Consider the following 23,562-nt stretch of genomic DNA (forward strand, 5'->3'; position numbering starts at 1 on the left):
ATTATTATTATTATTATTATTATTATTTCCATTCCTCTTTCCACCACTAGATGTTGCTCCTGCTCAGATGTAAAGGGAACCTAGTCAGAATTCCCGATATTCTGCTTAACACCAGAGGCTGAAAGCAGAGAGGGAATCTAGGGAGATTTGGAAATTGTGATGGGTTCTTTTAATTTTACCAATATCCAAAAATGTATTCTCACAGTCCTACCTATGCAATCAGCCCCGGAAAGAAACTTCTATGGAGCAGAAAGTGGATGAGCTTCTGCCTCTTTGTTTTAGAGACAGAGGAGGCCTGCCCTGACCACAGGCCTCTGCATTCTACCAGTTCCCAGTCAGAGGATCATCATCATCATCATCAATCGTATTTATCGAGCGCTTACTATGTGCAGAGCATTGTACTAAGCGCTTGGGTAGTACAAATTGGCAACATATAGAGACAGTCCCTACCCAATAGTGGGCTCACAGTCTAAAAGGGGGAGACAGAGAACAAAACCAAACATACTAACAAAATAAAATAAATAGAATAGATATGTACAAGTAAAATAAATAAATAGAGTAATAAATATGTACAAACATATATACATATATACAGGTGCTGTGGGGAAGGGAAGGAGGTAAGATTGGGGGAGGGAGAGGGAGACGAGGGGGAGAGGAAGGAAGGGGCTCAGTCTGGGAAGGCCTCCTGGAGGAGGTGAGCTCTCAGTAGGGCCTTGACGGGAGGAAGAGAGCTAGCTTGGCGGATGTGCGGAGGGAGGGCATTCCAGGCCAGGGGAAGGACGTGGGCCGGGGGTCGACGGCAGGATGGGCGAGAACGAGGCCCAGTGAGGAGGTTAGCGGCAGCCGAGGAGCAGAGGGTGCGGGCTGGGCTGGAGAAGGAGAGAAGGGAGGTGAGGTAGGAGGGGGCGGGGGGGTGGACAGCCTTGAAGCCCAGGGTGAGGAGTTTCTGCCTGATGCGCAGATTGATTGGCAGCCACTAGAGATTTTTGAGGATCATTTTTGAGGATCATACCTGGGGCCCCTGACACCAAGGCCCCCAAGGAAAGTCATTAGGAGTCCTAGGCTTCTAAAAGAGCAGGGGTTCTAATCTCAGCTCAGCCACTTGTCAGCTGAGTGACCTTGGAGAAGACCCTTAATTTCTCTGCAACTCAGTTTCCTCATCTATAAAATGGAGATGAAATGCCTGTGTTCCCTCCCCCTTAGACTGTCTGTCAGCCCCATGTGGGACAGGGTCTGTGTCTGACCTGATTATTTTGGATCTACCACAGAGCTTTGTCCAGTGCTTGGCACATAGAATGCATTTACCCAATGCCACCATTTAATCAATGGTATTTACTGAATGCTTACTATGTGCACAGCACCATACTTAGTGCTTGGGTGAGTCCAATACAAAGAGTCATTATTACTGTTGCTACCTTATTTCTGGCTCCCTTGCCTCATGGGCCCTGATGGGCAGACTCTGGGATAGACAGGGTAAGAGGGGTCTTGTTTGGAGGCAGGGCAGAGGACTAGATGTCTTCTCCTGGTCCCTTTCAATCTGAAAAAGAGTTAATGAAAAGAGGCCCAAAAGCCTCTGAACTTCTGTTTTCCACACTCCTGGAGATCTGGGCTACCTTCCTTCCCTTCCCTTCCCTTAGCTTTTCTGGCCAGGACCCTGGACCACCCAGGAAATGGATGCCCAGAGTGGAAAGCAGGACCCTAAGGAGTAGGGGGGAGAGGATGCCTTACAAAGCAACGAGTGTTTCTGTTGCAAGTGGGTTGTCCTCAGGGGAGTACACTGCAAACAGCTCAATCAAAACTCCCTGAGGAGTGGTCAGTTCTTGCTCCTGACAAGAGAATGAATGACTAGCCCTGGCTTGGACCTGGACCTAAGAGGCCAGTTTGGAAGCCTCCACAGGTGCTGCAAAATGTGCCCCAGGGGTTTCCTTATCTTAGATTTGGGCCAGCACCTTGCAGCGGGGTTGGACTCTGCCAGAGGTCACTGAGACAGTTTTCTGGTGCCCTGTGGAGTAGCAAGCACTTTTCCTTGGTAGGGAGAGGAGAGTAAGAAGAGAAGCAGCTGCCAATAGTCAGGCTCAGCTTGCCATGACCTGCCCCTAACTTTGCCTCCTGGGACAACCTGATCACCTTGTATCCTCCCCAGTGCTTAGAACAGTGATTTGCACATAGCGCTTAACAAATACCAAAATTATTATTATTATTATTAATGCCATCTCATGTGGCACCTGTATACATGTTTGTACATATTTATTACTCTATTTATTTATTTATTTTACTTGTACATATCTATTCTATTTATTTTATTTTGTTAGTATGTTTGGTTTTGTTTTCTGTCTCCCCCTTTAAGACTGTGAGCCCACTGTTGGGTAGGGACTGTATACGTTGCCAATTTGTACTTCCCAAGCGCTTAGTACAGTGCTCTGCACATAGTAAGCGCTCAATAAATATGATTGATGATGATGATGATGATGATGTGGCGCATCACCAAACCCTGGAAGCCCCAGCCCTGAAAACTCCTCCCAGAGGCCTGGCATTATGGGAAGTGGCTGCTGGGCAGAGGTAGTCCACTGAATTGTGCACTAATAGAAGATCAATATAAAATAATAATGAATCTTAACTCTGCTTTTCTAAACCCCTGAGGTCCACAGAGACTCTTGGGAGCTGTGGGGTGCAAGCACCCTTCCTCTGCCCCTTATTCTCTAAGTGAACCTGCTTCAGATGGAGAATAATGATCCAAACAGTAGTTCCTTGCTTTTATGCCTTTCTCTACACCGCAGCCCTGCAGTGTGGCTCTTTAAGCAATGTGGCAAAGGTGATGTAGGAGAACACAGCTGTGGTAGCTAGGCTGGCAGCAGACCTGAGGTAGGGTATACCCATAGCCCCATCCAGTCCCAGAAACCTCCATAAATAACGCCAAGCACCTAGGGTGGCAGGAGTATCAGTTGGGCTGGGAACACATGTTCCCTCGTGTACATAAGCAAAGCCACTACTGGATCAGAGCACTGGTTCATACAGCCCAGTGTTCTGAGCTGACACTGGCCCTACAGGATGCTCAGTCAGGATGTGCAAGTAACATCCTTAAATAACCCCATCAGGACTATACCATCCATGAACATTTCTAAATCCTTCTTATGCCTTGCCAAATCCCCAACTTTTCCTTTAATGGTGACTCTAGTCACTGGATTTTCAAGCCTCAACTAGTGCCCCAGACTTAGTCTTGTTAGATTAGTGGACAATAATTCTGGGCTCTCATCCAGCATACAAGCTGCATGCTGGATAGACATTAAGAAAGGGAATTATATCATTTTGGATTTTTTTATTATATTTGTTAAGCGATGTGGCAAGCACTATTCTAAGTGCTGGGGTAGATACAACTTAATCAGGCCCATATAGGTAAGTAGAACAGGGAACAGGAGCTGAATTCCCATTTTACAGATGAGGAAGCTGAGGCATGGAGACGCTAAGTGACTTGACCAAAATAACATAGTAGGCAGCTGGCAGAGCCAGGATTAGAACGCAGGTCCTCTGACTTCCCAGGCCTGTGCTCTTTCCACTAGGCCATGCTGTTCCTTTCCTTTGAGCATCCTTTGGTACCTCTTTAGGGCATAGCATGGTACTCAGTAAGGCAATTCTTATTTTCTTATACTCATTTAAGCTCAACCCTGGCCTAAAAGCAGGGCTATCTACAATCAGTCATGCCAACTGCCTGCCTCTCTAAGTTAGCTGGACGCTGTCCCAGGACCCCAGAGTAATCCTCTGAGTAGCCACCCAATCCCTCCTGGGTGACCCCTGGCAAGCCCGATTAACCCCATCTAACCCACTTGTTCCCATCATCAGGTGACTGATCCTTCAGACACTCCAGGAATCCACATTTAACCCAGTGACATATGGCACCAAAGGTAAAAAGCTTTCCAAATCCCAGCTAAGCCAGAGCACAGTGCGGCTACCAGGAAAAGGCAAAGCTGGGTTAGGGAAACAAAGTCTCCTCCCTTCTTGGCTAGTGGCTTGCCCCTGGCTGCCTCTTAATGAAACTGATGACTGCTGGGATGGAGGTGTGGGGAGGCAGGTGAACAGGTGAAGAGCAACTGATCCTACCAGGCAGGAAGAAGAGTTGGGGGCCAAGAAGCACATCGTCACAACTTTCTAGAATCCAGAGGAAATCTTCATTCTTCATTCCTTTCCAGTCAGCGGCCCTTGGGTGCACTACCTGGTTGACCCTGTAATGAGAGACGGAGGAAAGATGTGAGGATCTGCAGTCTAGTAGGGGAATCAGTACCTTACCAGGGAGCTTAAACAGCGGCATAAAAATACAAGGAAATTCATAAGAACACAAACCACAGAACTCTAATCCTCAGAGAGCACGATACACGTTAGGTGACAGTGAAGAATCGAAAGGGCTGGAGTTGGGGGTGGAGGTGGAGAAGATGGGAATTAGTCTGGAATGTATTTTTAATCAATCAATTGTATTTATACTAAGCGCTTGGGAGAGCACAATACAACAGACTTGGCAGACCCATTCCCTGTCCACAACAAGCTTAGGAAGATTGTAGTTGAAAGAAGCGAGGCAGTTCAGGGCTGGGCAGCTTTGCCTCCAGCTACTACCCCTGAACAGCTGGGGGTGGCACTCTGAGTTTTATCATTCCTTTCTCACCCATAAGTGGTTAGCCCTCAGTGGGCTAGGAAAGCCATCCCCCCTAATGCGGCTTCTCTGGCAAATTCAATTCAGAGCAGAGCTGCGTGGGCCCAGGCATCTGTCTGCTGGCTCTCATGGGAGGGCGAGGAGGGTGGGGGAGGGTGTCGGGGAAAGAAGCAGGGACCAACGGGAGAGACCGGCCTGCAGAGATTATCGAAATCAGAGGTCACCAGCTCCAAGTGGCACGTTTGCTTTTTGGCCCCTAGATTGAGCCTAAGCTTAGTTTGCTTCCACGGTGATGGTGATGGAGGGCCAGACTGACCCAGCTGTCCATTTAGAAAATCAAATGCACCACTATCTTTCCAGGGCTTAACAGATCTCCCCCTGCCATCTGCTGGCCTGGAATCTTTCTCTGGGACTGAATAGGTTGGAGAAGGCTCCAGAAGGTAGAAAGTCATAAAAATCCTTCTGGGGAAACAGGTTGCTTTAGGGCTGAAATTTCTCTGTTTCCGCTTAGACTATAAACAAGAAGGGAAGAGAAGCTATCAGAATAATAAATTGAAAATGAGAGGGCAAAGGAACGGAATCTCTCTCCCTCCCCACCAAGCAGCGCTCAGACCTCCTTGCCCTCGTCTGCAAATTAGGGAAAATTAAAAACCTGGTAAACAGTTCCCCATCTCTGAAGGGGCAAGACCCCAAGTCCCAGGGCATTTGTTTTTGGGAGGAGCATACAGGAATGGCACTCTCTTATTCCTGTGAATGGAACCAGTACCTTTTTCTGCTTCATGAATGGAGCTCTGAGCTTTGAGCCCTGACTCTGCATTGTACGGGGTCAAAATACTACATCTCACAGTCTTGTCAGCCTTTTCTCCAGAAAAAGAAAAACCAGAATAAAACACTGGGGCAACCTCTTCTGAAAAAGATTCCAGGCTTTTGGCTCTAACCTAATCCATTTGGACCCTCCCTTCTTTTCAAACAGAAATTTTGGGGTTCCTCCCCTCCTCAGTCCCTACCCATCAGTGTATTTCCTCCCCAGGCTCTTTGGCCCTTGGAGTCATGCAACCGAAGGAATGCTACCTCTCTGCTACTTGGGCCTGGACCCTGCTTTCTGACAGGGGAAGGGGAGCAAGGCACCAGCAGGATTCTTGAATCCAGAATCCACAGGAATTGACCAGGAAGAAGGGAGTGCAGCATGGGTTGGGAAGAAAATGAACCTGCCTCCTCTCCCGGCTGTTTGGGTGGCTGGGTTGAGCAGTGTCTCCAGGACCAGGAGGTGCCCTGCCTCAGTTCTTTCTGAGCCATAGGAGGACAAGCAGAGACCTAGTGCTGGAGAGAGACCTAATGCAAGGTTTGTTCCAACTCAGTGCCAGAGCTCAGAGGCTCAGCCCCCTGGGAGCTCCAGAACTTTAAGGCTTGGGGCCCTTGACTTCCCCAGGGCCTGCTGAGGGTACCAGGTCAAAATGCTGGGTAGCGCAGGAATGGACTTTCTGTTCTTTGGTCAGACCAGGAGTCTAAAAGGCAGCTGAAAGCACAGCTAAGCACCGCAGATGGTTGTGGCTGTAGGCCAAAAAACAAACTTCACATATGGTATTTGTTAAGCACTTACTTTGTGCAAAGCACTGTACTAGGCATCATGGTAGATATAAGAGAATCAGGTCGGACACAGTCCCTGTCCCACATAGGGCTCATAGTCTAAGGGGGAGGGAGAACAGGTATTTCACTCACATTTTACCGATGAGGAAACAGAAGTACAGAGAAATTAAGTGACTTGTCCAAGGTCACACAGCAGGCCACTAGCAGAGAGCCAGGATCAGAACACAGGTTACCATAGGGCCTTTTCAATCACATTGTCCATGAACAGTGATCACTGCTACTGGTATCTTTCTCCCAACTCCACTCAGTATTTGTCTGTCTCCCCATCTAGACTGTAAGCTCAACAATGGCAGGTAACACACAGGTCTGCTAATTCTGTTGAATTTTACTCCCCCGAGCACCTAGTACGGTGCTCTGCACATAGTAAGTGCTCAGTCAATATTGATTGATTTTCACACTTTGCTGAGGCTCTGGGGAAAGTGTCTTTAGTATGGCTTAGGCTTAGTGGAAGAGGGGGGATACAGTCGGGGGAACAGTGGTCTCTTCACACAAGCCTGCTATATATAAGGGTTGGCTTCTGAAAGATCTCCAGGAGCCCAGTCCTGTTCCCACTCTCCATTAAAAAATCACTATGATCTCAAAAGGAAACCCTGGGAGAATTGTGAGTGCAGTAGGCAAGAATGCCAGGTTGGGGGAGGAAGGGGCTGAGTGGGGGTGGGAGGGTGTCAATCCTGCTGATCTGTTTACCTTGTCCAGAGGGCTCCCCAGTGGGCAGGGGGGTAGGGGCAAGGTGAGGCAAGGAGCTTTCTGAATGGCACCGTGGAAACGTGTCCCTTTGGGTTTCAAGTCACCGGTTCCAGCACAAACAAGTCCAAGGCCCCAGGGCTGGCTGGTAATGAGCATCTGAGCATCGAGCTCAGATTATTAACCTGAGCTCAGCAGCCTCTGAATCTGGTGGCCCCTAATTAAGGAAGTAGAATGGGCAGCCCAGCCAGCCCTCAGGGCTGATTACAGTGGAAGAAGAGGTTTGGGAGTGGGGAGTGTTCAGGTGAGGTCCAGAAGGTAGGGTAGCCCATATGACCTGGGAAACAAAGGGCCAGAGTAGAAAATGAATCTGCCAGGGTTTATTTACCCAGGGCAAAACCCCAGGCAGAGGCCTTTGGGGACAGGGTGGGGTCTTCAGCATGGGCAGTATTCAATTGCTTGAGTGACTTTCTCTTGTTTTCTTTTTCTCTCCCCTTCTCTACCTCACCTGGGACTGGCTAGGGCTGGGGTCAGCAGAATCTACTCCAAGTCAGAGTTGGCCCCCCAAGATCTGGTCATTCCTGGGTCGGACCAGTGGTCCATCCTGCCCAGTTCTCAAGCTCCGACAAGGACACAGGGATGTTCAGCAGGAACAGGATGCAGCCTGCCTTCCCTGACATCCAGGGATGTTTAGCAGGAACTGGATGCGGCCTGCCTTCTCTGACATCCATCCTAATTCTGGAGGGTCAGGAGGTAGCCATGCAGGCTCAGAATGGTTGAAAGGAGGAGTGGGAGGAACTCCAGATGCTGGGTGACCTCCCTGAGGGGTGAGGAGGGTCCAGGTCTCTTAAATCCAGGGATAATACAATGCTTCATACAGAATAAGTGCTCAACAAATACCATAGATTGATTGATGGGGATTAGCACCTGGGACTGTTCCCTCAGGGTGGTCCTGGACCAAACTGGATATAAAATCAGAGAAAATCAACAGCAGACCTGAGATTTGGAAGCTCCTTACAATCTGTTAGCCTGTAAGGTCCTCAAGGGCAGGGATCACATCTATTTCTCTGTTGTACTCTCCCAAGAGCTTAGGACAGTGCTGAACACACAAGAAGCACTCAATAGATACCATTGATTACTCTGTAAATTTGACTGCTCTGAGTAGCTCACCAAGATCTAAGGTTCTTCCAGAAGGTTGGTCAAGTGAAAGGTGGAGATGCCTCCTCTGGCCACTTTTCTATCATCAGTTGAGTGAAGCAGGCAGTTCATTCTCTTCATGAGCACAAAATATGAAATTGGTTGTGGGCTATCTACTGGTCATTCTGTCCTCTCTTGCTCACATGGATAAAAGCATCACAAGTATCAATGTTAAATCCAAAGGACAGCTAGTATCTGAAGAAGCCTGGTGAAAGAGGAAGAAGTTTGGCTTGATTGAAGCAGCTCAGTAATGATGAAGATTTTAATAATAATTGAAATAAAAATGACTTTTGCTAAATGCTCACTATCAGTCAAGGACTGTACTAAATGTTAGGGTAGATTCAAGATAATTAGGTTGGACACAATCCCTGTCTCACTTGGGGCTCACCGTGAAGGAGAACAGGTATTTCATCCCCATTACAGACAAGCAAGTTAAGCAACATGCCCAGGGTCATGCAGCAGACAAGTGGCAGGAATAGCATCCCTGCTGAGGCCCACATCCAAAAAAGGAAGGTTGATTTCTAATTTTCCCTAGGCTAAAAAATCCCTCTTTCAATACACAAGGACAGAACCCACATCTTTTACACCCATGGCACTGAGGCTGCCTCCAAGTGCAAAGCAGAGCTGTTAAGCACCAAACTTCCTTAATCTTCTCTCTGGAGCCTGTAAATATGTGTACTCATGTGAAGACAGTCAGGTGTGTGCATGCACATTTTTTTTTTTGTGTGTGTGAGAGATCGCAGTTCTTTATCAATTCATCAACGGTATTTATTTTATTGAGGGCTTATTGTGTGCCGAGCACTACACCACGTGCTTAGGAAAATACAACATAGTTGGTAAATGTGATCTGAGCCCTAAGGAGCTAGCAGCAGCAGTACCTTGGAACTGGGAAGATGAGAGGGAGGTCCTCTCAGGGATCAGACTAGGTGTGTAAATGCATATTGTGTGGGTTGGGCATCCAGACAGGGCTCACACAGGTAAACATCATAGTTGCTTCACTCAGCTTAGGTGACAAGGTAGCAGGTGCACAGGTGGTGAGAAGCAGCTTGTTACCAAGCAAGTTTGCCCCAGCCTCTCCTGGGACACTGTGGAATTGTAACACCAGTCTGGGCAGGCTGCCAGCTGGTTGCTTGTCCAAGGCACAGATGTAACTAAGCATCCTTGATCAATCCCTGCAAGGAACAGTATTTTGGGAAGGCCGGGTCCCATCCTGTGGTCACCTTCCTGCTCCGACAGGCTCCACTAGGGTTCAGAAGTTTGATCGGGTGGGGGCTGAACTGGAAAGAGGCCTGTTTTCATTGGAAAATTTGCCCCAGCCCTGTCTGGGGGCTGGGGTGGGAGGGGTCAGCTGGCTGGCACTAGGGTCTTGCTCACTTGGGTTCCTAGGTCAGATCTGACTGCTCCTGGAGCCCCAAGTCACCCCTGGTTGATTTCTCCAGGATTCAGTCCTCATTTCTGCATTTGGTTGGGAAGGGGGGGGGGAAGGAGGGTGTGTGTGTGTGTGTGTACGTGTGCACACGCTCACGCACCCAACCACTAGTGAGAATTGACACCCCAGGTTAGCCTGGGGGACTGTGGCAGTTCTGGAGACAATTCTTACACGTGTAACCTCATGGGCCCCTGCTCTGTATATCCTTCTCTCCTCAGCACCCTCTAAGTGGAGGATCTGGACTCCCCCATAATGATGTGGCTGGGGAGAAGGAGAACGTAAAGACAAATCTTGGGGGTAAAAGCTGCTCCTACACACACCCACAGCATGAGACCTCCACACAACTCTGAGAAGACGGGGGGCTGCGGGTGTGCCCTTAACTCTGAGCCCTGAAGAGTCTGAAATGCTGCTTCTGAAACAGACCTCTATGTGGAGAAAGAAACTGGGATAATCACATTCACCCCTTTGCTATTCTTTGGACTTCAAGGTCTCTCTTATCTGAGTGCTCAATAAATACCATTGATTGACTGATTGACCATGCTCAATGTAACCACAGAAGATAGGTTGGTACTTTCATTCAAAATCAGAACTACACTCTCTTGACCTCATGTAAGTTTTGGCTCACTTCAAAGAATAGGCCAGTCAGTCACTTCAAAGTCTACGCCATTTTTTGGAGTGCCATCTTTGGCCACCCCAGAAAGGAGATTCTAGAAAGAAGTAACTGGGGCAGATGCTAATGCATAAAAGCAGGAATGGTTACCTTGGTTTCCTTTCCCAAGAGCCCCTGTGACCAACTTCCCTTGACAAGACTGCCTTTCTCTGGCTCTTGAAGTGGAGGGGCCTTGACTTCGTCAGTTCCCAGACTCATAGGAGTTGGGCACTGTGCCAGGCCTTTGGCCTTCCTTGGCAGGCATCCAGGGCAATTGTCCTGTTTGCCTCCCCTTCCTCTGCCCTAGCAGCAACAAAGGGGACGGGGTGGGGCAATTCATGAATTGAAACCCCCTGGACACGGAGAACGGGAATCCCACTCTTATATTATGGCTTCTGGTTTCCTGCTCAGGAAGGTGAAACATTTGAAGCTGCTAACGGAGCAAGAATAGCCACAGTTCCTCAGAGATTAAAGCACTGTCGAGGCTTGCCTCCATGCACAAAAGTTTCATTTTTTGTAAAACTCAGGTGACCAAAGTTCCATGTTAGGTCAAGCTATCATGTTTTGGGGGCTTTGTCCTGCTACCCATCAGACCTAATAATAATAATTATAATTATGGTATTTATTAAGCACTGGGGTACATACTAGGTAATCAAGTTGGACATAGTCCCTGTCCCACATGGGGTTACAGTCTTAATCCACATTTTATAGATGAGATAACTGAGCACAGACTAGTTAAATGACTTGCTTAGGGTCACCCAGTAGACAAGTGGCAGAGCTGGGATAAATCAAACACCATTAGGGTGTAATGTTGACAGCTCACTTTGAGTTTTTACAAATGTTTTGATGATGAATATTTCATTAAACTTCAGTGGTTTTCATGAATGTTAAAAAAAAAAAACCTCCCCAGAACAAATAATTTCTCAGTTAGGGTAATCGCAAAGAAGCCTCTGGCAAATGAAATCAAATTGCTATCAACGCAAACAGTAAACTCTCACTGAGCAAACTGCACAGAAAAAGAGGGCAGAGAAGTGGGAAGGGAAAGATATTATTTGTTTTTCTTCAGCAGAGTTTAATTTGGTTTTTGGAAATTAGGTGGTAGGATGGTGGTGGGGGAGGGTATTTCAAAGGAAGATTATACCTTCATTGCTCCTGGGATTCTGCCTTTTACATGGCTGATGTATGATGCCTGGGGCATATTATGAATTTCACTTTTTTATGTGCCTTTTCATCATATTACTCACAGTAATAATAGAAATTTCAGCTGAGAGATTGAATCCAGACAGATTGAATCCTAACTCCAGTGCTTTAAAAATAGTTTGTCCCTGTTACTTGTTGTCATAATAGAAATAGTTGCTTGACTTTGAAGGCTCCTAATATCTTTCTTCTGGGGAGCTCAAAATATCTTATAGACACCAACTTATTTTGATTCCCTATGTCTTTGAGAAGCAGAGGCCCCAGGCCACACAACACTGAGAACCTACAAAGGCACTGGAAATCACAAAGGCACAACTAGAGAAGCAGTGAAGCTCAGTGGATAGAGCACGGACCTGTAAACTAGAGGACCTGGTTTCTAATCCCAGCTCTGCCACTTATGTGCTGTGTGACCTTGGACAAGTCACTTAACTTCTTTGTACCTCAGTTATCTCATCTATAAAATGGGAATTCACTCTGTGAGCCCCATGCGGGACGTGGACTATGTCCAACCGAATTAGCTTGTACCTACCCAAGCGCTTAGAACTGTGCCTGGCACATAATAAGTGCTTAATAAATACCATTAAAAAAAAACTGGAGAACAATAGAAGTCGGTAAGTCTTCTCTTATAAAATCTGAAAATTCCCAAGTGTTTTGTTGCTGCAACAGCAATAATTCAGTACAGTTAGTCAGTGGTATTTATTGAGCACCTACGGAGTGCTAAGCACTATATTAAGCACTCAGGAGGGTACAATCTGAACTCCTGAAGAGAGTTTATAATCTAATGCAGGAGTCAGAGACAAAACAATTTACAAATTCTGGCAGCAGAAGTCCTGTATGAGGCAGGGACTGTATCCAAAATGATGATATTGTATCCATCCCAGTCCTTGGCACATAGGTGCTTAATAAATACTATTATTATTATTATGTTGTGTAAATATATCAGAATGAAGTAGCTGAATAATCAGATACAAATATATGAATACAATTATACTTATGTACAAAAATGGTAAAATACATAAACATATACAACTAGAAATTCTCCATTGATATGAATGAGGTGTTGTGAATTAATCAGGGAAGGTTTGTTGGAGGAGGGGGGATTTTAAGGGAGCTTTGAAGAAGGTGAGATTTGTTGTCTGGTGGCCTTTCAGAGAGAGAAAGATCTAGACTGGAGAAACAGCATGACCAAGAGGTTGTTGGTAGGAGAGCTTAGATAGGGACACAGCCAGAAGGTGAGCTTGAGACAAGTCAAGAGTGTGAGCTGGGAAGTATGGAACAAAGAGAGCTGATATATAATAGAGAGAAAGGTGGTGGAATGTAATACAGTACCTTGGGTTTCTGCAGCCCCAAGCACTTATACAGTGCTTTGCATAAACACTGTACAAATATTATTGATTGATTGCCTGAACTAAAAGCACTTTTACAGCTTTTATATCCTTCCTTTCCACTACATTCCCATGTGGATGTGGTAGAGACAATGACTACCGTCTTCATTTGCTGTGAGGACAACAGAAGTTCAGGGAAGCTATGTGACTTGCCCAAGTTCTCACTGTAAATCCAACCTGGTTCTGAAATCCAGGGATCCTAACTGACAGCCCAGGTTCCCCTAACTTTGCACCATTGCCCTCCCAGCGCTCTTTCTTAGGACACGAAAGGACGCTACAACTTTAGCCATCATACGTTGGGTTACACATTGTGTCATCACAGCTGCTGCAGCCATCAGAGTGGTAGATGCCTCATTGCTCCTCATTATTAGGAAAAAAAGTATCCCTGCACCACATCCCACATCGAGTGGGAGAGAACAAATGCTCCCATGCCTTGCTCCTTTCCTCTAGGTAGAGGGTGAACCACACCTACTTATCCTGGGTACTTCCAGTGGAAGTGGGTAGTTTGGCTTAATCAGGGGTGGGTGGTACCAGGGAGTAAAAAAAAAAAAATCTAACCACCCTCTGTACTTACGAATGATCTTCTTGACTGGGGCCTGAGCAGGCTACTGATGCAGAGTGGCCTGGTGGATGGAGCACAGGCCTGCGAGTCACAAGAACCTGGGTCTGCTCTGTGACCTTAGGCAAGTTCCATAACGTCTCTGTGCTTCAGGGACCTCATCTGTAAAATGGGGATTAAGATTGAGCCTCATGTGGGAGGGACATGGATTGTGTCTGACCTGATTAGTCTGTATCTACCCAGTGCTTAGAATAGTGCCCGGCACACAGAAAGCACAAGCAGCGTGGCTCAATGGAAAGAGCATGGGCTTTGGAGTCAGAGGTCATGGGTTCAAATCCCGGCTCCGCCAGTTGTCAGCTGTGTGACTTTGGGCAAGTCACTTAACTTCTCTGTGCCTCAATTACCTCATCTGTAAAATGGGGATTAAGACTGTGAGCCCCCCCATGGGACAACCTGATCACTTTGTATTCCCTCAGAGCTTAGAACAGTGCTTTGCACATAGTAAGCGCTTAATAAATGCCATTATTATTATTATTACAATCACCCCTGGGGAAAAAAAAAAGAAGTGACTGCCTTCTCTTCTGCACTGCACACACCTGAATATCAGCCTGAACGAGAATGCAAAATGCGGGGAAGGAGGTGAATTAACCACATACCCTGCTTTCTCCTCACCTTGAGGCAAGTGACTCAGGCCTGAAAGCAGACTCAGAAGGACCCAAGTGATCCCCAGGGCCTGCAGTGAGAGGAAAAGAGGATGGGAACTGAGTGAATCATGGTGAGTTGAGCAGTAGGATAATGGAGTGCTTATTCCGAGCTCAGGCAGATGAGAATGTGATCAGTTTTAAAAGACCTTCAGAGAAACAGATCACATCCCCCCTCCCCACCGAGTTATCCGATTCAGGAGCTTCAAAGAAATAATAATAATTATCATGGTAATGATTAAGCATTTAGTAAGTACCGCGATAGATACATGATAATCAGATTGGCCACAGTTCCTGACCCACACTGGATCACATTTTAAGAGTTAAGAGGAATAGGTAAGGAAAAAAAACATTTTTCCTGCAATTTCTCTTGTTTGGTCCTTCTCAAAGAGGAGGATTCTGTGTTTTTGTCTGACATTGTCCTTGCTCTCTATCCTTCCTGCATGGGCTGTGCCTGCGCAGGCTGTCAGACCGATTTCCCCTCCATCTGCAAACTGAGCAGTTTCCTCCTCCTTGGAAATCAGCAACAGCCGCCTCTTCCCTTCGGCCCTCTCCCCATCCCCCAGCCAGCTCTTCCCACTTGCCCGCCCGCCCCCGTCAGACACTCTCCCTCCACAGATAATACTCCTTGAGGCTAAATAGGCTTAGGTAGGTCTCCATGGCAACCACACTCATGATCCAGGGAGTGCTTGGATCTCATCGGGGAGATGGCGTGATTCAGCCTCTGCAGGCTCTGCCAGGGGAAGGAGAGAGGTAACAGGTGGTAGCTTGGCAGCCCCAATGCTTCTGTGCCATCCGCTCGGCTCAACTTTTCAGAACGCGAGGGCAAGAGAGAGGGTGTAGGTGGAAGTGAGACAGAGTTTGGAGGGCGAGTACATAAAGAGCCAGGGGCTGGGAGACAGTCAAGGCCTGTGACATCCTCCATGGCTTCAGAGCTTCTTTGAAAGGATCCGAACTGAACTCCCCTCACCCCTCAGAGGACCAGGAGGAAGGACACCCTCTCTGTCCTGGCAGCACCTACAGCCATCCAAGCTCAGCTTCTCGGGTAAGAAGTGGACCAGTTCGGATTGTCTCTTTCCCATCCCCTGCATCTGCTTCCCAAGACAGCGCCCGGGGGTGCAGGGCGTTTCAACGGTGGTACCACGGGTCGCACTTCACAGTAGTAGTAGTAGTAAGAGCTTACTGTGTGCAGGACACGGTACTAAGTGCTGGGAGAAAATACACAGTTGGGAATTAAACATGGTCCCTGTCCCTCATGGCACGGGCTCTGTCCTTGAAAGACTGAGGATGACGGTGGGGGTTTTATCTCTCTCACAAGAGGAGCCCCCACTGACTTCATGAGGAGAGGTGGTGGGGGATGCAGTAAGACAGGATCATCAGGACAGGATCCTAAATGCCCTTAGGATCATCAGGCATCACCAAACCTAGGGAAATAAATTTCCTGTTCTCCCCCTCCCACAGTTCTCATGTGCACAACTGTTCCTGCTTAGGACTATTAGTGGCACTTTGAAAAACAGGTCTCTGAAAGTGTTACTTTCACATCTGTACCAGATGAGAAGTGAAGCAGAGGGAGAACAGAGAGGGGTTGGTGGCTCACCCTGCCTGGTGCAGAGGGGAAAGTCAGTGCAGCCTTAGAAAATGGGCAATGGGTGACTGTTACATTCTCTACCTCTCATCTGTGACAACTAAGGGGAGTGAATGGGTGCTCATGGCAGATCGAATTGGTGAGGCCTGGAGAAGAAAAGTTTAGAAAGTACTGCAGACACCTCTGAAGGAAGTCTGTGCCCTGGAAACAGTGGCTTTAAGACAACCGGTTCTCACTTTTAAATGCAGCTCCTCTTAGGTATTGAAGGAATGACTGACTCTCCAAGGTGCAGATTAGCTGACTGTATTGTGTATGAGCCAGACCCCTTCTTTCTCCCCCTTGATCTTGTCCCTCTCCCTGATGACTACACCTCCTGTTTCCAACCTCTTGGTTCTTTCCCAGCTCACCAGCTCCTCCACCAAGAGCAGGGTAAACACAAATCTTCCCCAGTTGCTCCCTGGGACCCAGCTCTAGCAATTGCAGGGTGGGAGTAAGAGGACGCAGTAGGTGAAAATGTGAATTTTATCTGTGTTCACCCTGGGCCCGAAGTCCAGATCGTTCAGGATTGTCAGTGTACAAGGTCTCAGAAGGAACCAAACTGGACTTGCTGGATCACTTGCCCCCGCAAGACACCCAGATGGAAATTGCCCTAGGGGAAGTTAGAGTCTTGTGCTCCCACAAGGTGACTCCCACTTCCAGGAGCCAAGGGAAAAACCATGCAGTGGGCCGAGTAGGGTGCAGAGGAGAGACTTTGGGCAGGCAAAGGAGAGGACACGGAGGGGAAGCTGTTTACCAGCTCCCTATGGGTCCATTTCAATGGAGGGTCTAGTTTGGCATCTCTGTGCCTAGGATCTTTGTTGCAATGCCTTTTCACTGAGATGGGACACAGCACTATTTGCTGGGCTTGGTCCCAAGGGGGGACACAGCATATTGGTCAGAGGTCTTTGTTCTCTCATGGCCAGAAGGAAGAAGTAAGGCTTAATAATAATAATGGTATTTGTTAAGCATTTACTACGTGCCAAGCACTGTTCTAAGCGCTGCAGTAGTTACAAGGTAATCAGGCTGCTCCACGTGGGACTCACAGGTTTAATCCCCATTTTACAGATGAGGTAACAGGGGTACAGAGAAGTTAAGTGACTTGCCCAAGGTCACACAGCAGACAGGTGGCGGAGCCGAGATTAGGACCCACGTCCTCTGACTCCCAAGCCCGGGCCGTTTCCACTAAGCCACGCTTACTTCTCATCTCCTCCATCTCCTGGATCCCACAAGGAACCTGGGTCCAATTCCTACTTCCCCAGTGGCCCCTCCTACATATGTACTAGGACTGGGCAGTATTGAAAGGAAAAGAAACCCTATATTTCAATAATCAACAGGGAGAGGGAGGAAGGGAAAAAATGGTGTGTCTAATTCTTCCACCTCACCTAATGAGCAGCTGCCGGTGGGATCATCTCTGGAGGAAAAATGGAGGCACCATGGTCACAGGGGACACTTAAAATAGGCTGACGAGGAGCAGCTCATCCTGGGGAATGTAAAAACAACAGAGCAGAATTTTTTAGTTTCAATAGTTGCCCATTCACCTCCGCATCAAAGAGAAACTCCTCACTACTGGCTTTAAGGCACTCGATCAACTCTTCCACTCCTACCTTACCTGATCTCCTACTACGGCCCAACTCTCACACTTCATTTGTTTAACACCAGCCTAATCACTGTACCTCGATCTCATCTATCCTGTTGCCTATCCCTTGTCCACAGCCTCGTCCTGGCCTGTAGCATCCTCCTCCTTTATTATTATTATTATGGTACTTGTTAAGCATTTACTATGTGTCTAGCATTATTCTAAGAATTGGCGTAGATACAAGTTTATCAGGTCGGGCAGTCCTTGTCCCACATGGGGCTTCCACTTTAAGTAGGAGGGAGAGCTGAGGAAACTGAGGCACAGGGAACAACAGACCACCACTTTCTTCACATTCAAAGCCCTCCTAAAATCACACGTCCTCCAAGAGGACTTCCTTGACTAAGGTATTATCTCCCCTATTTGTCCTCCCTTCTGTATTCTTATGCCCTTGAATCTGTACCTACTATGCACTAGATATTCATCTCACCCTTTGAGCCCTCGATATTCTGAGTGTGGTTTGCAGAGCCTTGTAACTCTTTAGTCTTGGCACTCCACCACTTATCCTACAAGCTGCTTAGCTAGTTCTCTATTACCAAGACAAGGACTTTGAGAAGCCTCCCTTTCATCCAGGTTGTGAGGACCTGCAAGTGGTTATTGGCAAATTGCTTGTTAGAAGTATTTTTCAGATTCTGGAGTTGCACTCATCTTTCTTCTGAAAGTACCACATTTTTAAAGTTTTACTGGCAGAGAGTACCCCTGAGAAGCCCTCCTTTACCAGTTGTCACCTTAGCAGAAACAAAGAGGAATTTCTTGTTCTAGCACAGTTGCTCCTTGCATGTGTCTACATTCTCCAGGAACTTGACAGTGACCCATGGGTAGGTAGGAGGGCTTGGCAAAACTTTGGCATTACTGCTAGAAGAAGTTTAGGTAAATCAGGGATGGTGGTTGAAGCACTGAGTTCTATGCATAGTAACGGTGACATGCAAATCCATTTGGTCTCCAAGGCATACACTAGCATAACCAATAAGGTACTACTTCTCAGATCTTGGGTGCATTCAACAATTCTCTTATTTAGTAAGCAAAAAGCCATGTTGGTAATTACCAACTGATATTAGCACACTCCCTGAGCAAGAATTAGACCCTTGCAGTTTCATTTACCAATCCCATGTAAGCCAATCCATTAATCAATCGAAGGTGCTTATTGAGCACCTGAGTGCCCAGCACTGTCCTAAGGAGCGTACAATAGTAGCCAGAAACATGTTCCTTCTCAAGGAACTGAATGGGGAAGATAAATGGACAAAAATTCCTTATGAATGGCATGCAGGAGGAAGAATAAGGATCTACCAGGAAGGAGTAAACAAATATCAGAATGCAATTACTGAATAAGTAATTGAATAAAAAATAAATAAGCAAAACCACACCTATGTGCCTGAATGCTGAGAAGAGGAATAAATTGCATTTAAGTGTTGAGGGATTTTTCTGCAAGTTTCAGCACCACTATCCATACAATGCACTGAATTTGTCCATGTGAATCAGCTTATCAGTTATCGGTATGCTGTGATGAACTATCCAAAGCCATCAAATTTTTCTTTCTTTTCACTGGTAACATACCACACTGTGAGGCAGGCATACACACTGTTGTGGAGGAAGGTCCAGGGATTCATTGCTCCCAGAAACCTCTAGTTAGGCTAAGGAGGCTTGAGATCTGACTGAAATCTATGCCTGTGAGAGAGAACATAGATTTCTCCAGAAAATGGAGGGTATGCCATCTTTTTCCTGAGCAGATTTACTTTGACCTCTCCACTGCACACTATTGAGTGCTCTGCCTATGCCTGTTGATGTGAATGAGGTTGATGATGCTGAAAAGCCTTTGTTTTTCATATCTGGAATTTCTCTTTTCCATTGTCTTCTGTTTCTTATACTATTTGATTTCTAAATTTAAACTTAATATCCGTTAGCTCCCTTTCCATCAACATCAATATCATCATCATCATCAAGAGAGCCCAGGCAGCCAACAAACAGCTCACAGGGCCCCAAGGCCAGGCATTGAAAGGAGACGCAAGTGCACGGAGGGTGGAAAGACCAAACATTAATTTTGCCACGTCAAGCTCTTTGCTCAGGTTGGGTATTTGTTTGTTATTTCCCCGCAGGGTCCCTTGGGCAGACGAGGGCCGTGTGTAGAGACTTCCTGAGTTTCTGAGTTCCTTCCAGTTATTGTGTGAAGACAAAGCAAGATGAGTTATCCCACCTCCCTGCTTCTCCCCCCTCCGAGCAGGCTAGGGGCATAGCTCTGTCCCTGGCACTACTCCATTTGCCGGGAATGAAACGTGAATTCACCTTTTCATCTGAACTCCTCCCCCTCTCCTCCTCTCTTGCAGGTGAAGGATCAGGCCCAGGCAGTCATGTCTCTGGCCCCTTGGTTCAGGTGGAGTGAGCCCCATGGCCGGCCCTCCCAGAGGAACCCGGCTGAGATGATGTCTGACACACTCATGGTTGAGCTCAGCTGGCAGATCAAGCAAGCTGAGAAACAGCAGCGAGAAAGGGAAAACAAATATAGGAAGATCCAAACGGGTGTGGACTACAGCTGGCTGGTCAACCAGCCCCATAACTCCTACGATATCAGCCCAGGGGAGCGGCTCCAGCTAGAGGACACATGCACCAAGATCCATCCTTCTTATTGCGGCCCCATCATCCTCAGGTAGTTCTGGATCAGGGCTCCCAAACGCCCAAATGCTCTAAATCCAAAACTCAGTTAAAAAGAGGGGTTTTTAAAGCCTATGGCTTGTGGAAATGTCTTTTAAGAGTATAAGTCCATGTTCTCTTCTAAAGTTGCCTAAGGGTTATATCCCTGGGTTGGGGCTGACACCGAGTTATAGCCATACTGATGAAGAAGACCAACTGTTCAGACTTATTTTGCTGGCCCAACACATTTTCTGCTTCTAGAGACCTGGCAGGAAAAGAGAGTCATTCATTCAGGAACTTCTCCAAACACCTGACATTGCAAACAGTGGATTAGGCCTCAGGCCTCCCTAGAGAATAATAATTATTACTACAATTGTGGGATTTCTTAAGCATTTACTATGTGCCAACCTCTGTACTGAGCATAGAGGTAGATAAAAGAAAATCAGGTGAGGCACAATCCCTGCTCATATTGGACTTACAGTCTAAATAGGAAGGAGAGCAGGCATTAAGCAGAATGGGAGGCATTCAGAATTGGAATAAGCAGGCATAAACAGAATCAGGAAACAGGATGGCATAGTGGAAAGAGCACAGAGTACCTGGGTTCTAATCCTGACTCTGCCACTTGTCTGCTGTGGGACTTTGGGCAAGTCACTTAGCTTCTCTGTGCCTCCATTACCTCATTGGAAAAATGGGGATTAAACCTACTCCCTCCTACTAAGACTGTGGACATTGACAGGGGCTCCGTCCATCCTGATTATCTCCATGAAGTGCAGAGCAATGTCTTAAACTACAGGATGAGGGATTTAGGTTAGACAGAAAGGTGCTGGGCTATGGCCTGGATGACCAAGACACATTGTGGAAGCTTCTATGCTGGGGGAGTGATTCTCCTCTCTCTAGTCCTTACCTGGTTAGTTATGTCTCTTACCTCTCCTAGAGACAGGGGGATGGATTTGATGAGTTCTTAAGGCCAAGTCCAGGCCTAGAATGCCATCAGTCCATGTCAAGTACTATCTGCCTAATCCCTGCCCCAACTCCAGGTTCCGGCAGCTGATTGCTGAGTATGAGCCGGAAGTCCAGGAGCTGTCCCGACTCTTTCACTCCGTCTTGCAAGAGGTGTTGGAGAAAATGAAGGAGGAGGAGGAAGCCAAGAAGCTGACAAAACAGTGGAACACCAGACCCCGCACCAGCCTGTCTCTGACCTCCTTTAAGGGCCGCTCTCGGATCTTCCCCTTTGCCAGCGACATCAAGACCATCTCAGAGGATGTGGAGAGGGGCACAGAGCCCGGACAGAGGGTCTGGAGTTTGCCCGAGTTTCAGATGCACAAGAATGACTGACTGGGAAAAGGCAAGTACCACCTTAGCCAGTGGTGGTAGTGGTTCTCCAGCCTGGATATCCCCTTAGCCAATCCTTCCCTTTACCTGCCCATCTCTGCCTCGGACCTTCCCCCATCATAGATCTAGAGGGATAGTTGATGCCCTAAGACCCGCTACTGAGTCCTAAAGCCTTGGACTATGAAGTAGTGGGACACTGTACTGCAGCTCTTAGGTGCTTCTTCCAGTTCAGAGGAGGGCTGAGTCAGGCTCACAGAGTGACTGCCTGAGCCAACCGATCCTCTGGCTTCCCAACACCATCAAGGCACGCTGACGTCAGTGACTCAACTGTTTCGAGAGCAAAAGTCTCTAAAGCTCTGGGGAAACCACCCCGCCTGTCAAACCCTGGCCTCTACTGCTGGACTGCGGGTATACATCACTGGGCCCACCCTCGAGGGTACAGTCCAGCCTCTCAGTGTGTGACTTCCAGGAGAGGAGGGGACTTGAGTTAGCAGTAGTGGTGTGGTCTAGTGGAAAGAACGCAGGATGGGGGTGGTCAAGAGACTTTAATACGAGCTCTGTCGCTTGCCTGCTGTGTGACCTCAGGTACGTCAGAAATTCTCTGTCCTTCAGTTTCCTCATCTTTGAAATGGGAATAAGACACCTATCCTCCTTTCTTCTTACACTGTGAGCCCAGTTTGGGACAGGGACTGTTGTCTGATGTGAAGAGCTTAGCACAGTGCTTGGGACATAGTAAGGGCTTAACAAATACCACAGTAATTATCAGGCAAAGGGACTGCTTGAGACATGAGGCATATAGGTCCCCATCACCCATAGTACTTGCTTCCCCCTCCCGTCCTGCCCTACTGGCCATCACTTAGTGGGTAAGTTTGGCAGTGCACTAAAGTTAGGGGCAAAGCCATGTCACTTTCCAGCATGGTTCCCATAACCTGCCAGTCCCAAAGGAGGAAGATGAATTCTAGAGCCTACATCTTCCAGGACTCCGTCTCCATGATCCCAAACAGCAAGACTGGCCATTCAAAAGAGCAGGAGCTCAACCAAACATGAACTGAAAATGGGTCCAGATCATTTCTCTACTCCCTTCAATCTCATATCCCTATTTTGGAAATCTCTGCTGAACCACTATGGAAACCATCCAATTCAGAGTCAGGTGCTCCTCATCTCAAAACCTTAGGCAGCAGAGGAAATATTTTGTCTCAAAATTTCACCCCCTAAGCCTTCTCTAGGAAGCAGCTAGACAAAGCCCACTGTATCTCTGGATCCATTTCCTCCTTTCCCAACTAGCAATCTTGCAAATAATTCTCCAAATTGAACTCTCCCAAGAGGCCCACAGAAAGTGGAAAAAACGATTCAGCAGTATTTACCAATCACCTGGTCAGGTTGCTGTGCCCTCCTGAGGCAGTGTATGTGATTTAGTCCCAGGAGCTTGGACCCAGAACCTCCAGACTCAAGCCAACTCCCTTAAAATTCTTCCCAGACACACTCAAGGCTGAGGGTACAGCTCAGTAACCCCTGGTCCAACCATCCCAGGATTACCCAACCCTGCCTTGTCCACTTTTGACCCCTGACGGCAACACAGTTCCGAAGTGAATCCAGCCCAAATGGAAGTGGCTCAAGGGGGCTGAAGCAAGGGGTTTGCTGTGCATGTGCAATTTTCCCTGTGATGCCCCCAGCAATGCCCTCTGGAAACCAGCCAGGTTGGCATTTTGCTGAGCTCCTGCTCTGGCCTGAAACATGGTACTCACAGGATTAAGGTCTGTCCAGCTGAGCAAGACTCTTAAAGTTCCATCCAGTGTGAGGCTGGGCAGGAGGCCAGAGTGGTGGCTGAAGTCTGGGAAAGCAAAGCAGCCAAATGCTTCCTTGAGAGCAAACAATAGAATCAACTCAGATAAAGGGGCAGTGCCTACACTAGCAGAGTCACCTAGGTAGCTGTGGAAATCATCTGGATAATACACTTAGTAGGGAGTAAAAGATTTAGTTGTTTTTTTTTACCTAAATGATCCAGATGGACTCTGAGGAAAAAAATTTCAGGATAATTACTCATGTCTCTGCTCAAATTTGTGTAGGCACAGCCAAACAGGTTTCTAGCTGTAGAACAAACTATTCACCTGACAACTACACAGAGAGAGCGCATACAGATTTTTCGAGTTTGTTCCTGTTGTCGCCTAGGAGTCGTGTATACGCAAATTTTTCACATTGGTGTGGGTCAGGGGAGAAATTTAACACCCACTGTGTTGTTGGGAATAAACTCCTCCTTCAAG

The 23,562-nt window shown here is 47.4% G+C and overlaps 1 protein-coding gene across 1 annotated transcript; it reads left to right on the forward strand.

Moving 5' to 3' along the window:
* The first annotated feature begins 19,689 nt into the window (after window positions 1–19,689).
* RD3 (RD3 regulator of GUCY2D) lies at window positions 19,690–21,304 on the forward strand. The gene is made up of 2 exons (XM_038761113.1): window positions 19,690–19,985; window positions 21,007–21,304. Exons 1-2 carry the CDS (start codon window positions 19,690–19,692, stop codon window positions 21,302–21,304), a joined length of 594 nt encoding a protein of 197 aa, XP_038617041.1.
* The last annotated feature ends 2,258 nt before the right edge of the window (window positions 21,305–23,562 follow it).

This window comes from Tachyglossus aculeatus, chromosome 19, assembly GCF_015852505.1.
Source record: "Tachyglossus aculeatus isolate mTacAcu1 chromosome 19, mTacAcu1.pri, whole genome shotgun sequence".
Classification (NCBI taxonomy): Eukaryota; Metazoa; Chordata; class Mammalia; order Monotremata; family Tachyglossidae; genus Tachyglossus; species Tachyglossus aculeatus.

What these genes read in the sequence shown, in the direction of transcription:
- RD3 (XM_038761113.1), top strand. Translation starts at nt 19,690, where the DNA reads ATGTCTCTGGCCCCTTGGTTCAGGTGGAGTGAGCCCCATGGCCGGCCC. An exon ending in TGCGGCCCCATCATCCTCAG is followed by an intron (nt 19,986 to 21,006) that starts GTAGTTCTGGAT and finishes CCCCAACTCCAG; the next exon opens with GTTCCGGCAGCTGATTGCTG.